Genomic DNA, 13,293 nt, shown 5'->3' with positions numbered 1-13,293 from the left:
AAAAATTTAATTAAAAATAATTAAAAATATTTAAAATTTTAAAATTTTAAAATAATTTTTAAAAAATTGATAATAAAGTGTAAACAGTATATTATGTATAGGGAGGAGGGATTAATCTTTCCTAAAGTGATTTTCCTTTGGCCGGGTTTAATTGTTAAAAGAAAAAAAAAGAATACGTAGTATTCTTTGTCAAAGCTAAAATCACAAGGGGTCAAAATGCTACTGGGAGCCGATTCCTGATTGACCAGTCCTATTAGGAACCGAGGGGCAGTTATTCGTATAGCCAAACAATGGCACAACCACCATTGGAAAAACAAGTCAAGAGACAATGACGACTTTGACAAAACTCACAACTGAGATAAAAGCAAGAAAGCGGAAAAAAGAAAAAAGAAAGTGAACAATGGGCGAAGAAAAAGAAGGCACGTTGAGTTCACTGAGTGAAGGACTCGCTCGTCGTGATCCGGACGATGTCCCTAAATCTCCTCCTAGCTCTCCCAATTCCTCCACTCGCAAGGTATTTCTCTTAACAAAACTTTTCCTTTTCTTTTATTTTCCAAAAATAAAAAAAAGGTGATTATGTCTAACCGTCCCAACATCAATTGTTTATAACAAATTTACTCCATTTTATAAATTGATGAAATGGACTTTGATTCAGTGTTTAATTCTCTGCTTTAGTTTAAATTTTTTTTAAGTAGAGATTAAGCAGAACTGAGAAATTATTAATGGAAAGCAAGCTTGGTATGCTTATATATATGCTGCCAGGAGGAAAAGGAAGTTTCCTGCTTTATTTGATAAACATTAAAATTTTTAGTTTTCCCAAGAAAAGAAAAAGAAAAGTATAAACCATTTATGCTAATGTGGTAATTTTAATGACGAATCACGTCTTGATTTGTTGGGCGATAGCTGATGTGATAGGACATGATTGCAATGAGAATAAGGGTTTTCAAGACCATATATTTGGTATAATGAATATTTTCTAGTTATTATACAATAACAGCACTCATCCTTGTAAGTTGTAAAATTAATTAAATTCAATTTCACTCTCTCAAATTCTTGTTTCCAAATGAAGCATTGAAGGAAAAGATTTTCTCACAAACTTGTGCACTTGTGCTCACATCTAGGCTGATGTGGGTATGAACGTACTCACACCCATATGTAGGTGCATCTCCACATGGGTGTACACTCATTACACTAGACATGTGATTTGATTGGGTATTTAGAATAGAATTTAACTGAATTATTGTTTTAGAAATAAACCGTTTGCATGTCTTATGTTGTTAGCTCTTGCATTTGGCAGGCTTGCTATGCTGTTCTACAAAGTTGGGTCTCAAAGAAGTTCATGACTGGATGGTAACAAGCATTTTGAACTGTTTTTCTTTTCTTTCTTTAATAATTGTTGTTGGTTTGCTTATTTAATTTTGACTGTTTTCTCCCCTCAGTATAATTGTTTGTGGTGACATTACAGTGTGGTACTCTTTCCAGTTGCTGTTACATTTCTTGTGACATGGTGGTTTATTCAGTTTGTTGATGGTTTCTTTAGTCCAATCTATGCCAGGCTTGGTGTTGACATATTTGGTAAGGTTTCAAAGTAACTGAATGTTTTTCCCATGCTGATATTTAGAAATATATAAATTATGTTCTAGGTTACCAGTATCAGCTTATGGCTGGTCTACTTACGATGTTTCGGTAACAGGGATAGTGAAATTCTGCAAAGTTCTTGGTGTCTGAACATGTATCCTCCACTTTCATTATTAGAGATAACAGTTGAAATATATTATTGTTACATCCATTCATAAAAATTCCTTAAAAATGAGTTAGTTGCTAATTATCTTTGACACATTGAAAAGGGCAAGGGCAGATGAATGATCAAGGGAGATATAAATCTGAGCTTTACAGCTGTTCTTTGTAATTTCAGCCAATTTATTTTGACTGCTTGATGAAGAGCAGCTAGTAGGCTAGGGTTATAGTTTTATAATCTAATATTCTTGAGGAAAACAGGAAAAATTGAATAAAGAACAGAGAAGTAGAAAGGTATGATCCTTAAGCTTCAGATCTGGGATTCCAGGATATCATCACACAATTAAGAAGAGAGAAGACCTAAGGTTCACACCTATGGTTCCTTGGGAGTTAGGAGTTACAGCTAAGGTTGATTGCCTCACACAACCACTATGGCAATAATTCTGAAAAATTTCTCATAATATTCTATATCTGCATAAAGAGTACATTGATATCTATATAGGCTCTTACCAACCCTAATTCTAAACGAACCACAACTCCTACTCCAATGACACCAATTAAAATACTGACAAACTTGATTTAAAACCAAAACCTAATAGCATAAGGGAATCACATACAAAGATCCTAAACCCTAATATATACATGGAATACCAAATATAACCCCAAATCTATGGGATATTATAATTAAGCCCCCAAAATACTAGAAAATAACAAAATAAAATCTTAATAGGAAGTTAATTCCAGAATTATCTTCTTTGCATTCTGCATTACTGTGTGTGATTTCATTGGCACGCGGCAGCTTTCCTTTCTGGCCACGGCTGCAGTGGTGGTGGCAGTTCCTTATGGGCTTCTGGAGTATACTAGAGGCTACAATAATTGGTGTCTGATACTTTAGGCTTCCTTATTGACTCACCTTATTCCAGATTGAAGCATTTGTTGTTACAGGATTTGATTTATTGGTGTTTTGATGAGGTACATAGTAATCTTAGTGCAGTTTTAGAAGATAGTTGTGTTTGAAATTCCTTCATGGAGTCAGGTTTTTTAGTGGAAAAGGATGCTTGAAAATCTTGTTATTTTTTTTTCATTTGTTTCCTGTTCTGCTGCACTGTTTTAAAAACTTGCCCGATCTTGCTGTTTATGATTAACCTTGAGCTTGAGTGCCTTGTATTCATTCTCATAGCTGCATTTCTTACTGAAATTTTGTATGTCTTGTGGTACAGGCCTTGGGTTCATTACATCTCTATTGTTTATATTTTTTGTGGGCATATTTGCTTCATCATGGCTGGGTGCCACTGTTTTCTGGCTTGGGGAATGGTTAATCAGACGAATGCCCTTTGTAAAGCACATATACTCTGCCTCCAAACAAGTTAGCACAGCTATTTCTCCTGGTAATACTAGTTTTTATCTAATTCTAAACAGTTTCTTCTTATTTACTGTGCCCTTTTTCCATTGGTATAGAATGTGGTGTTATCATGTGCAGTTTCCAATTTATGATCAGGTTCAAAATTAATGATATTTAGTTTATTATATATAGTAAATTTGCAACCTAAAAAGGTTAGGGATATATAAGTTTATAATTTAACTTCTGTTTTATCTTACATTTATGCATATATTTTTTGGAGTAGATTAACCAAGAAGTTTTCATAGGATCTGGAAAAGTAAATTCTGGCTCAGATGCTTTAACTTGTTATTATGAACCTGAATGCAATATAAATAAAAATGCTTGCTGGAGCTTAGCTGGCAGGTTTTAGTTTCTTAGAAGATCCGGTAAGAGGAATATGCTCTTTTTCTTTTGGGTGGGGTGGAGGTGGAGGGTGAAGAGTATTTTGTGAGAAAGAACTGGCAATGCTTAGGGATCTCAAAGGCTTATATGAGAGGAAATGGAGCTTGTTTAATGAGTGATACCATGCGGGTAGAAGTCTTCGATGGCTTGCCTTGTATATCCTTCTTTGATAATTCACCTAAGCTGGTTTTCCATGTTTACTCTTGACATTAATAAATTTAGCAATTAATGAGTTGATGCTTGGTGTAAAACAGTTTCCTATTTATGATCAGGTTAAAAGTAATGATATTTTATTTTTTGTTATAGTAAATTTGCAACCTAAAAAGGTTACAGATAATTAAGAATATAATTCGACTTCTGTTTTATCTTGCATATATTAATTTTTTTGAAGTAGATTAGCCTAATCGTTTTCATAGGATCTGAAAAAGTAAATTCTGGCATAAAGGAAAATTGATTGTTTTAACTAGTTATCATGAACCAGAATGCAATATCTAAAAAATTATTGCTGGAGCTTAGCTGGCAGGTTCTAGTTTCTTACCAGATCCGGTAAGAAGAATTTGCTCTTTTGGTTTGGGTGGGGCAGAGGTAGAGGGTAGAAGAGCATTTGTGAGAAAATTTTGGCTATGCTTATGGATCTCAAAATGCTTATACGAGGGGAAATGGAGCTTGTTTAATAGAGTGATACCATGCGAGTAGAAATCTCTGATGGCTTGCCTTGTCTAATCCTTGTTTGATGATTCACCTAAGCTGGTTTTCCATGTGTACTCCTAACTAATAAATTTAGGAATTAGTGAGTTGATGCTTGATGTAATCAAACTCGATAATTTATCTTTTCTTTTTCCTTTTCACAGACCAAAACACTAGTGCTTTTAAAGAGGTTGCAATTATTCGTCATCCTCGTCTTGGTGAATATGCATTTGGTTTTATCACATCTTCTGTTATCCTTCAGGTAAGTAATACTTATCCAATTCAAATAATCAGGTCTTATAGTTTTACAATTTGGTTGAGCTTATTGAGAACCATCTTGTGCACATTGAATGTTATTTGTTAATTGGGTACAATTTGTAGGCCAGGATACCTATTTCCAAATTCTTTATAAATATATATATATATATATATATCAAGCATGAGAGATAGGAGGAGCATCGGGTGGTTTGGTCGGCCTCAGTTTTGGAGGAAGCCACAACTGATCAAGTTGACCAGGGTGGCGGAACTGACCGCCACTGACCAAGGCAAAGGAGAAGCCGATCAAATCGTGACTGACCATGGTTGGTTGGTTCTAACGGCTGCAAAATTCCCCTCAAGAAAACAAAACCATAACCATCTCTGTATGTACGTTCGTTTTTTCAGATAAGCATTGGAGTCCTTTTTTAAATTTGAAACCTCATCCAAAAGCTTGTATCTTCTGACCTTGTGCCTAAACACATGTCTTGTAATGAGTCCACTGTTTGATATCTCTTCTGACTTTGTTCTCCTAAGCTTTGCTTCTAAACTAGCGTTTGTTATGATCCTTTTCCTGGTCGTCGTTTGTGATTTCTCTGGTGACTTTGGGTTCTTGATGCGGTTCTTGATCAGTTGCAGCTTTAAATTGTTTCGTTGGCTGCCTTTCAAGCCAGCTGATCCCTGGTTATAATGGTTACACCTTAGCCTTTCACTTTACAGGGGTCGGTTTTTCGGTCAGTGTTGGGGTGAAGGATTCTCCATCAATGGCTGAACTGATCAACCACCCAAACCGCCATGATCAACCGACTCCTCAACTGGAGGCAATTGACCGAACCATTTTTGGCCGAAACTGCTGAAAACCGTGGGTTGGGTGATTTCAACCGCCTGCATGCTCAGCCCTAATGAGAGATGCCTATTCAAAGTAAATGGAATTGCTTTGAGTAAATTGTCCATCAAGTGAATTGCTGCTGTTAATTTCTGTTTCATCTTTTTAAACAGAGTAAAATCCTCTGTTGAAATAGGAATATTGCTTTCGTCCCTAATTTGGTAAATAGATTAGAATGACATTTTTCAGCAGTGGGAAACTTACTTTCCTCCCAATCTGCTATATAGATTAGATTGTGGCTTCATACAGAATTTAATTATTGCTAGCTATCACATTCTTCCATATTTTAAGTTTACACAGAAATGTGACACTGGATGCTAAAAGTCTAGGTAATATATAAATAGAATTGGTTCCCTTTGTAAATCAGTTTACTCTGGATTGATTGAGGAAGATCACAAATTTCCTCTTGAAATTAAGCTTAAGAGTAAAGCATAAGTCAGCAATATCCACGCAAGTGGAAGTTTTAAGTTTCTGGAAAAGCCTGATGCAATATCTGGGAAGATAATGTTTTCATTGGCAAAGATGGTCAGGTGATTTATAGTTGCATCTTGTTGAGCTTCTCTGATTCGATAATTGGTTATCTGTTTGATTCCAGAGGGATAATGGGGATGAAGAGTTGTGCAGTGTTTATGTACCAACAAATCATCTATACATTGGGGACATATTTCTTGTTAATTCTGAGGAGATCTTAAGGCCAAACTTAACTATTCGAGAAGGCATAGGTCTGTTGTCTATTCTTTGAAATAATTGTGTGATGCATTTTGTTGTCTCTTGTATCATTGTTTGCAGAAAAAATTTTTCTTTCTGTTTCTGTGCATCATATCATGTCGGTTCTGTACAGATTCAATTCTTTTAATGATGGTTTCGAATAAAAAATAATGATGCTAGATTTTGTAGGTGCAGCATATTATGGGCATATATCTCTCTTTCTTTTACAATTATCCTCTCTTCAATCTTCTTTGATTTTCATTAACTGATGGCTACAATAACTGATTGCCTTCCCCGTTACAATGCATTGAATCTTTTTAGGTGTTGCCCAACTCTTTTGCTATGTATTAAGAGACTTTTAATGCTAGCTTTTTGTCTTTGTTGGGAAAGTTGTGAATGGTGTGATTGTAGTTAAAGAACATGATGATATTTCTCTAGGTGCTTTAGAAGTCAAGTTGGCAACTAAACAAATGTTAGATTTTGACGGTAACTGTCATCGTTTGTCGACAGCTACACTGGTGTACTAGACAGGGCAAACAAAATGGTAAATTCTTAAAACAGTAAAGAGTTACAATTTGTAGGCGGCTTTAAATTCAACCATTTGTTTTGTATTTGTGCTGCTAGTACTATATATATATGCTCAATATTTGTTAGACTGTAGAACTCATTGTCAAAATCTCTCATTTCAGTTAGATCAGAAGTGTACTTCTTGAACCTTTTACACTTTTGCTAAATTGAGAAAATACATGAAGCCCTCACTGTATGATGGTGTTCAACATTCAAGCAATATAACTATATAATGACTATCTTTCTACTTGACTAATACTCATTATGAAATACAATGTGAATTTTTGAAATTTCCAAGATATTTGGAAATGTGATAGAAAGAGGCGAAAAAGAATAAAATAATAAAGGTGTCAACAAATTGCACTGAACATTCTTCCCCACTTAAGGATATATTAGTATCAATCAGGAAACCTGTTGAGTTGTGCCTTAATAGATCCTTCAAGTCTCATTTTTTATTGCTGGTAGGTTATACTCATCTTTGCATGGTTATGTGATTATCCTATTTTCTTTCTTACTGCAGAGATTATTGTTTCAGTTGGCATGACAATGCCGCAAGTAATATCCCCTGTACAAAGGATTCCTCATCAAGGTAATAGGATTCCTCTGAACAGAATAATGTGAAGATACTAAAAACAGGTGATTTTGCTATTCTCTTTTACCTGTGAGATTTAGCCCTGGACTTGTAGGAAGTCATTGTTGTGTGTGTGTGTGTGTGTTTTTTTTTTTATTGTTCTGTCCAGATCATTTGCTAATAGAAATATTTGGCATTTGATGATTTGGATGGTCAAAGTGTCATAAAAAATAACACCTGGATAGTAATATGGACATTTATGTTTGTATCAGGGTTATAGAAGTAGAGAATTTCTTGCTCAGATAACACTCTAAAATGCCCAGAAAGGCTGATCTATGATAATGGGAAGATCCTTTAGCTGAAGTGTCGACATTAAGGTTGGATCATGATTCGTTCACGCATACTGTTGTATCTATATAACTTGCCATGTATAGAAACAAAGCGCCAGATACCCTTTCACCTTATTTGGTTCTTTATATTGTCACGCAAGATTTTTTTGTGGAATAGGGAATTAAGAAGCAAATGCTAGCATAGTCTACAGTCTGGTAGTGGACCTCAATTTTGTTTGTGATACTAAATTGAAATGGCTTTGGCTTTTAGTTTCATTTCAACCGTGTGAAGGTAATTGCAGATACTTTGTGCTTGACCACATACTCTAGCTAGCTATTGCTGTAGTTTGTTCCCAGCACAAGGCTGAGGATTTAGAGATATCAAGACCCTAAATTGTTCATAGAGAAATAATGACTTGTTAATTGTTTGATGGAAGGTTTAGTGTCTGTTTGGTCTGGTTTTTTTTCAATTTATCTACCTCTTAAAAACAGAAGTTGGGCCAAACTGGATTTTTAAGAAGCTCTTAAAAAACAAGTAGTATTTTTAAATAACAAAATTAAAAAAAAGGAGTTAAAAAAAAACGTTCGAGAGAGGAGTTTTTTTTTCTTTTTTTAAAAATATATTAGTTTTTCTATAAAAATATATTTTTCTCAATCAATTTCCCTCTCTTCTTTTTTTAGCAAATCACCAGTCTTCAGTGCAAGTCGTAATTTTCCTCTCCTACCACTAAAAGGAAAAAAGAAAAAAAAAATAGAAGATTCAATAACAGAATAGTAAATTTTAAGATTTTTTTATTTTTATAAAGATTAAGAAAAAAAATTCAAAATTCAAAGTTACATTTAGATATTATTTGAAGGTTTTTTTTTTCTTTTTCACCAAAACAATTTTAATATCAAATACATCGTTTTTTAAAAAAAAAAAACAAAAATTCGAATATGATATTCTGATTACTTGGTAAATCAATAAAAATTTAATATTATTACTATTATACAAGTTTGACAATTATTTTGTTTTTTTAAAGATTTTTTTTTATTTTAACATCTGAAATTGTATATAAACTTAAAATATAGTTATTTCACTTTGATTTATTAAGTGATTGAAGATCATATAAATATTTTTTTGATAATTTTAATCAAAATTAAAATTCATATAATTTATTTTATCAAATATCTTATCAAAGAGTTTTAATTTAATTTTAAAAATTATTATTTTTTATAAGAATTTTATAATAACTTTTATATAAGGCAAAACAAGCTTTTAGTGTTTTATTATAAGGTTGCCTGATTACGTTAAATAGAGCATGTGGACTTGACCACAAAGTTGGAGGTTAAGCCTCGAATAATGCCATTCCGGAGAATGGGCCTATTCTTGCTACACTCAAAGGGGTAGGTGAATTGGATAACAGCGATCCAGTTAAGCATTAAGTAAATTGAAAATTAATCATCTATCAGAATTATGTTAGTTTGCTCCTTGCAGATCAAATACTTACGTATTAACTTTTGGATCAAAATCAAACTTGAATTTTATGTTGATTTTCTTTATTTTTAATGCTTATTTTGTTAATTAATATATTTGTTTTTTATAGTAATGGGCCCATGTGGATATATTAGCACTAAATGTTTAAGCATCCTCTTTGAAAAAATAATATGAAATTAAGAATACTCTTATGCAAAAAAAATTCTGATTTTAATTTAATCTTCATGTAATTTGAAATTATCAACTCACAAATTTGGAGTTGGCTCAAGCTTGCTTTGCCTCACACCGAAAAGGTTGAGGCATTAATAAAAGTTAAAATTGGACTTAAGTATTTTATTCTATGTTTCAAATTAAAGGTGCAACTCTTTTTTGTTTATTTATTTAATTGTTTATTTGACCTTTTTGATATTAGAAAACCAAAACATGGATCTTTGGGTGGCTGCCAAGTTGGCTACTAACGCAGCATCCGTATATAGTGTCGTATATGAGACGACCAATGTCAAGGCCATCTCTTCTTCACTGTAACCATTAAACCGTGCTTCATATGCAGAATGATGCTGGATTTAGGGGTCACTACGTGGTTTTCTACTTCCTGGACATGGTAGTTGTGGATAATAGTTGATGCAATTGCCTTCATTAGAGTAAAACCAAGATCCTTCCCAGGACAAATCCTAGGCCCTGCATTGAATGCGAAGAACTTGTGTGCTGGTTCGTGTTTGATCCCTCCGTCATGGGTGATCCATCTCTCTGGCTTGAATTCACGGCAATCCTCTCCCCACACAGATGTCATCCTCCCCATTGCATATGTGCAGATCAGGATATTTTGACCCTGATTAACTCTATAACCACTAGGAAGGGTGTCATTTTGAAGAGGAGTCCTCGTCTGGAAAGGAACTGGGGGGAATAGTCTTAAGGTTTCGCACAGAGCTGCGTGGAGATAAACCAGTTTATCTAACTCTTTAGCACCATAGGCCAGCCATTTCGTTTCTCCATTTTCGGGAAAATATTCTTGTATTTCTTCTCGAATTCTGTTCTCAACAGCCGGATGCCTTGAAAGAAGCCAGAAGAACCAACTGAGGGCTGTGCTTGTAGTATCTTGGGTACCGAACATCAAAGCAAGCATGTTGTCTCTAATTAAGCTATTAGAAACAGATAGAGGTCCAAGGAGTCTGTGTCCTATCAAGTGAAGTTCCAATGCATTGAAATCTATATCCTCCCCCGCCATTCTGTCGCTCATCTCTTTTCGCTTTAGCGATATTTGCTCGGCCAACACGTTATCAATTGTTATCCGAGCATCACGTAATTTCCCTTCTTTTCCGATTCCCAGCCATTTTTGTAGTTTCCAAATACTCTCTGGAAAGATATGGCGAGCAAATATGGCTTCGCAAGCATTCGCTATGGCATTTGGAAAGATATTTTCATGGAAACTAACAGGGAAGCTAGAACAAGCATCACAACCAGTAGCAAATCTGCAAGAAATATAAAATATATGCCCTTTAAGTAGACTTGCAAAGTCCACAGGTATATCTTGCTTAGAGACATGCTCCAGACTTGGGATCAGCTTATTCTTCATGCTATCTTCAAAAATCTTTGGCAGGAGTTCATGGAACCTTTGATGGCTTAAATAGCCTCGAAAAAATACCTTGCGATTCTTCCATTCCTCAAAATCCGAATTGATAAGTCCACTTCCAAAAACATCAAATCGCTTCTTCCACTCTACCCCTTTCGGATACATGGAGAAGTTGCTGCTTAATATGTGATGCACGTTCGCAGGATCGCTAGTGATGATAAGATCCATGTTGACAAACCAAAAGCCTTTCAAGAAAATGTGAGAAAAGGATTTAAGAATACATAACAATAACTGATCTAAAATATCTTTTATAAATTCAAACATTACTAATATAAAGCAAGTGTAAAAATTAAAATTGGATTAGGATTTGGAAATTAAAGAAACATTACTTATGAATTATGATAGATTAATAATAAATGCTAGGAATTTCAAAAATTTATGTGAGTTAAAAGGTTTAGCATAGTTGTTTGATTTGGAAAGAAAAAGATTTTTTGATTGATTTACGAAAAAAGAGAATAAGAGAAAATTATTTTAAATTGTTTAGAGTTAAAGGGTTTGAGAAAGGGATTTCAAATTTGTGTAAGTTAAAAGGGTTTAATATAGGTTTTTGGTTTGGAGAGAAAAAATTTTTAATTGATTCATAAAAAAAATAGAATAGGAGAAAGGGTGAAAATTGTGTGCAAAGGAAAACAAAAAAAAATGAAGGCTTTAAAAAAAAGGAAAAACAAAAAAAATTAAAATTAAACCCAGGCAGCTTAAGTTAAATGATTTACCACTGTTCTAAAACAATTTATTTAATTTTATTAGGCATGACAAAACTATATATTTCAATTTTATAACTACAAAAATAAAAAATAATTAAAAACTGAAAGGTAGCTGCCGTCACCCCTCTCCTTTTGTCACTGAATTGACTAAAGCATAAAATGTTACATAGAGTCAAAATATAGTAATTTCTCTAGTTTTGACATATTACTGTAATTGAAAATGTTTACTTATAATTATAATTTCATAAAATATATGTATAAATTTAAATATATATAAAATTTTCGTTCCTTAAATCATTAAAACAACCAATCACAACTATTTAAACTTAAATGAGTGTATTAATTGAGGTTAGAAAGAAGTAGGACAGGATACAGGAAAGGCTGGGCTCAACCCTCACTTCACTATTCTAATTTGCGAAGGTTGGTTCGGCTGTACCTTCCTGGCAATCACTCGGTTGCCTTCTCCCCTTGGGACCAGTTTTTTTTTCTTTCATTTAGAGGAAGGCATTTAAACATAAACATAACTTTTAAGTAAACAATAGGCACACTTATTATTAAATTTTTGCTCAAAATCAAACCAAACTTACTGTTGATTACCATTATATGGTTGAGTTGTACATTAAAAAAAAGTTGAGGTCTCATTGAGCTTCAACATTTGATCAGGTAGGCATCTTTTTTTTTTTTTTTTAACTCATTGAGCTTTAGCATTTGATCAAGTAGGCAAAGCAATAGAAGACGGTTCTTCATACAAACATATTTGAAACAATATGAACATTTTTACGTTAGATGTATCACTCTTATTCTTTTTTCATTCTCTAAAAATAAATTAAGTTAAATTAATCTTCAAATTGGGACCATTTGTAAAAGGAAAAAAATTGTAGTATTCGTTTTATATTTGGAAATTTAGGTCAATAAAGTTATGCATCTATATCTTACTCACCTGTTTTTGAAAAGTTACAATTTGATCACTAATGTCATAAAAGTCTACGTTATTTGTTGGTCACCCATCATTAGACACTAAAGAAATACCATAGTGATGTTCAAATATTTGATTTATTAATTAGTATATAATTTTTCTTTTTAAAAAGTAAGATTCGAATTCTCTTCTCTTAATAAATAAAATAAAAAATAAAAAAATACCATGATGGCACTAGCCATGTTACAATGAAAGGGTGATGCGGAATGCAAATGAGGCATTCCATTGGTGATCACTAATTACGAATGATCAACAAAGGTACAACGCATATAATGTTGGTAACTATGCAAAAAAAGTTTAGTGACTAAACGACTAGTTTACTCAAAATTCTTATATTACCGCTTCCCTTCGCTTTTCAAATTATCATTCTTATATTCCGGGAATTGAAATCCCACGAATTTTGGATCATGGATGATAGTAGAATTGTCCACAAGTTGGGCCGCCCCCTGGCCCGCAATGTATTCATATAGTTTGGGGTTCACATTAGTTGAAGATATTTCTTTATTGAACAGAATTGCGAGAGACTTATTTATTTATTGGATTACGTACACAACGAAACGTAATTTACCTTCTTCCATTCTTATAAATTTTATCTTGCCATATCAAAATTTGAATTTGAGACCTTTTAACTGTTGAAACTGAATACATTGCAAGAGATTTATTAAATGAAATTAGTAGAAACGGTTCAATAAATTCAAAGACCTAAGTGAAATATTCAATAAGGCTTTTTATATTGAAATTAAAAAAATTATTGAATTTTTATTCTTTTAGTTTTTTGAGATGCAAAATTTTTATATTTTTTGAATGACTAATACAAAATCAACAATCAAAATTTTTAATTTAAATAAATCAACTATCACATAAAACAAAGACAATATAATAATATAATATAAATTAAAAATTAAAATAAAATAGCCTGTAAATATTAGAACAATAGTACATAATTGTTGAATGCTTATTGCAAACCACAAATGAGGTTCACA

At 33.0% G+C, this 13,293-nt stretch overlaps 2 protein-coding genes across 4 annotated transcripts; one reads left to right on the top strand and one right to left on the bottom strand.

The window, feature by feature from the left end:
* Positions 264-7,959, top strand: LOC18592657 (protein LIKE COV 2). 3 transcript variants are annotated; one of them, XM_007019495.2, is made up of 8 exons: positions 264-514; positions 1,298-1,350; positions 1,466-1,575; positions 2,958-3,125; positions 4,372-4,469; positions 5,944-6,070; positions 7,144-7,259; positions 7,467-7,959. In XM_007019495.2, the coding sequence occupies exons 1-7, from the start codon at positions 401-403 to the stop codon at positions 7,242-7,244; spliced, it is 771 nt and encodes a 256-aa protein (XP_007019557.2). In that variant the 5' UTR covers positions 264-400; the 3' UTR covers positions 7,245-7,259; positions 7,467-7,959. The 3 variants fall into 3 exon arrangements, with proteins under 3 accessions (XP_007019557.2, XP_017981777.1, XP_017981778.1); XM_018126288.1 differs by lacking the exon at positions 7,467-7,959 and adding an exon at positions 6,567-6,600 and having other exon boundaries at positions 265-514; positions 7,144-7,237; XM_018126289.1 differs by lacking the exon at positions 5,944-6,070 and adding an exon at positions 6,567-6,600 and having other exon boundaries at positions 266-514.
* On the bottom strand, positions 9,309-10,825 carry LOC18592656 (alkane hydroxylase MAH1). The gene has a single exon (XM_007019494.2). The coding sequence runs from the start codon at positions 10,796-10,798 to the stop codon at positions 9,500-9,502; it is 1,299 nt and encodes a 432-aa protein (XP_007019556.2). The 5' UTR covers positions 10,799-10,825; the 3' UTR covers positions 9,309-9,499.

The sequence above is a fragment of the Theobroma cacao genome, chromosome 8, assembly GCF_000208745.1.
Source record: "Theobroma cacao cultivar B97-61/B2 chromosome 8, Criollo_cocoa_genome_V2, whole genome shotgun sequence".
Classification (NCBI taxonomy): Eukaryota; Viridiplantae; Streptophyta; class Magnoliopsida; order Malvales; family Malvaceae; genus Theobroma; species Theobroma cacao.
Note: the sequence above shows the minus strand (reverse complement) of the source record. Positions and strands in the feature narration are given on the sequence as shown.

Excerpts from the sequence above, each read along its gene's own strand:
- LOC18592657 (XM_007019495.2), top strand. The coding sequence starts at position 401 with ATGGGCGAAGAAAAAGAAGGCACGTTGAGTTCACTGAGTGAAGGACTC. Across the intron at positions 515-1,297 it reads CCAATTCCTCCACTCGCAAG|GCTTGCTATGCTGTTCTACA; the intron begins GTATTTCTCTTA and ends TGCATTTGGCAG. Across the intron at positions 3,126-4,371 it reads TAGCACAGCTATTTCTCCTG|ACCAAAACACTAGTGCTTTT; the intron begins GTAATACTAGTT and ends TCCTTTTCACAG.
- LOC18592656 (XM_007019494.2), bottom strand. The coding sequence starts at position 10,798 with ATGGATCTTATCATCACTAGCGATCCTGCGAACGTGCATCACATATTA.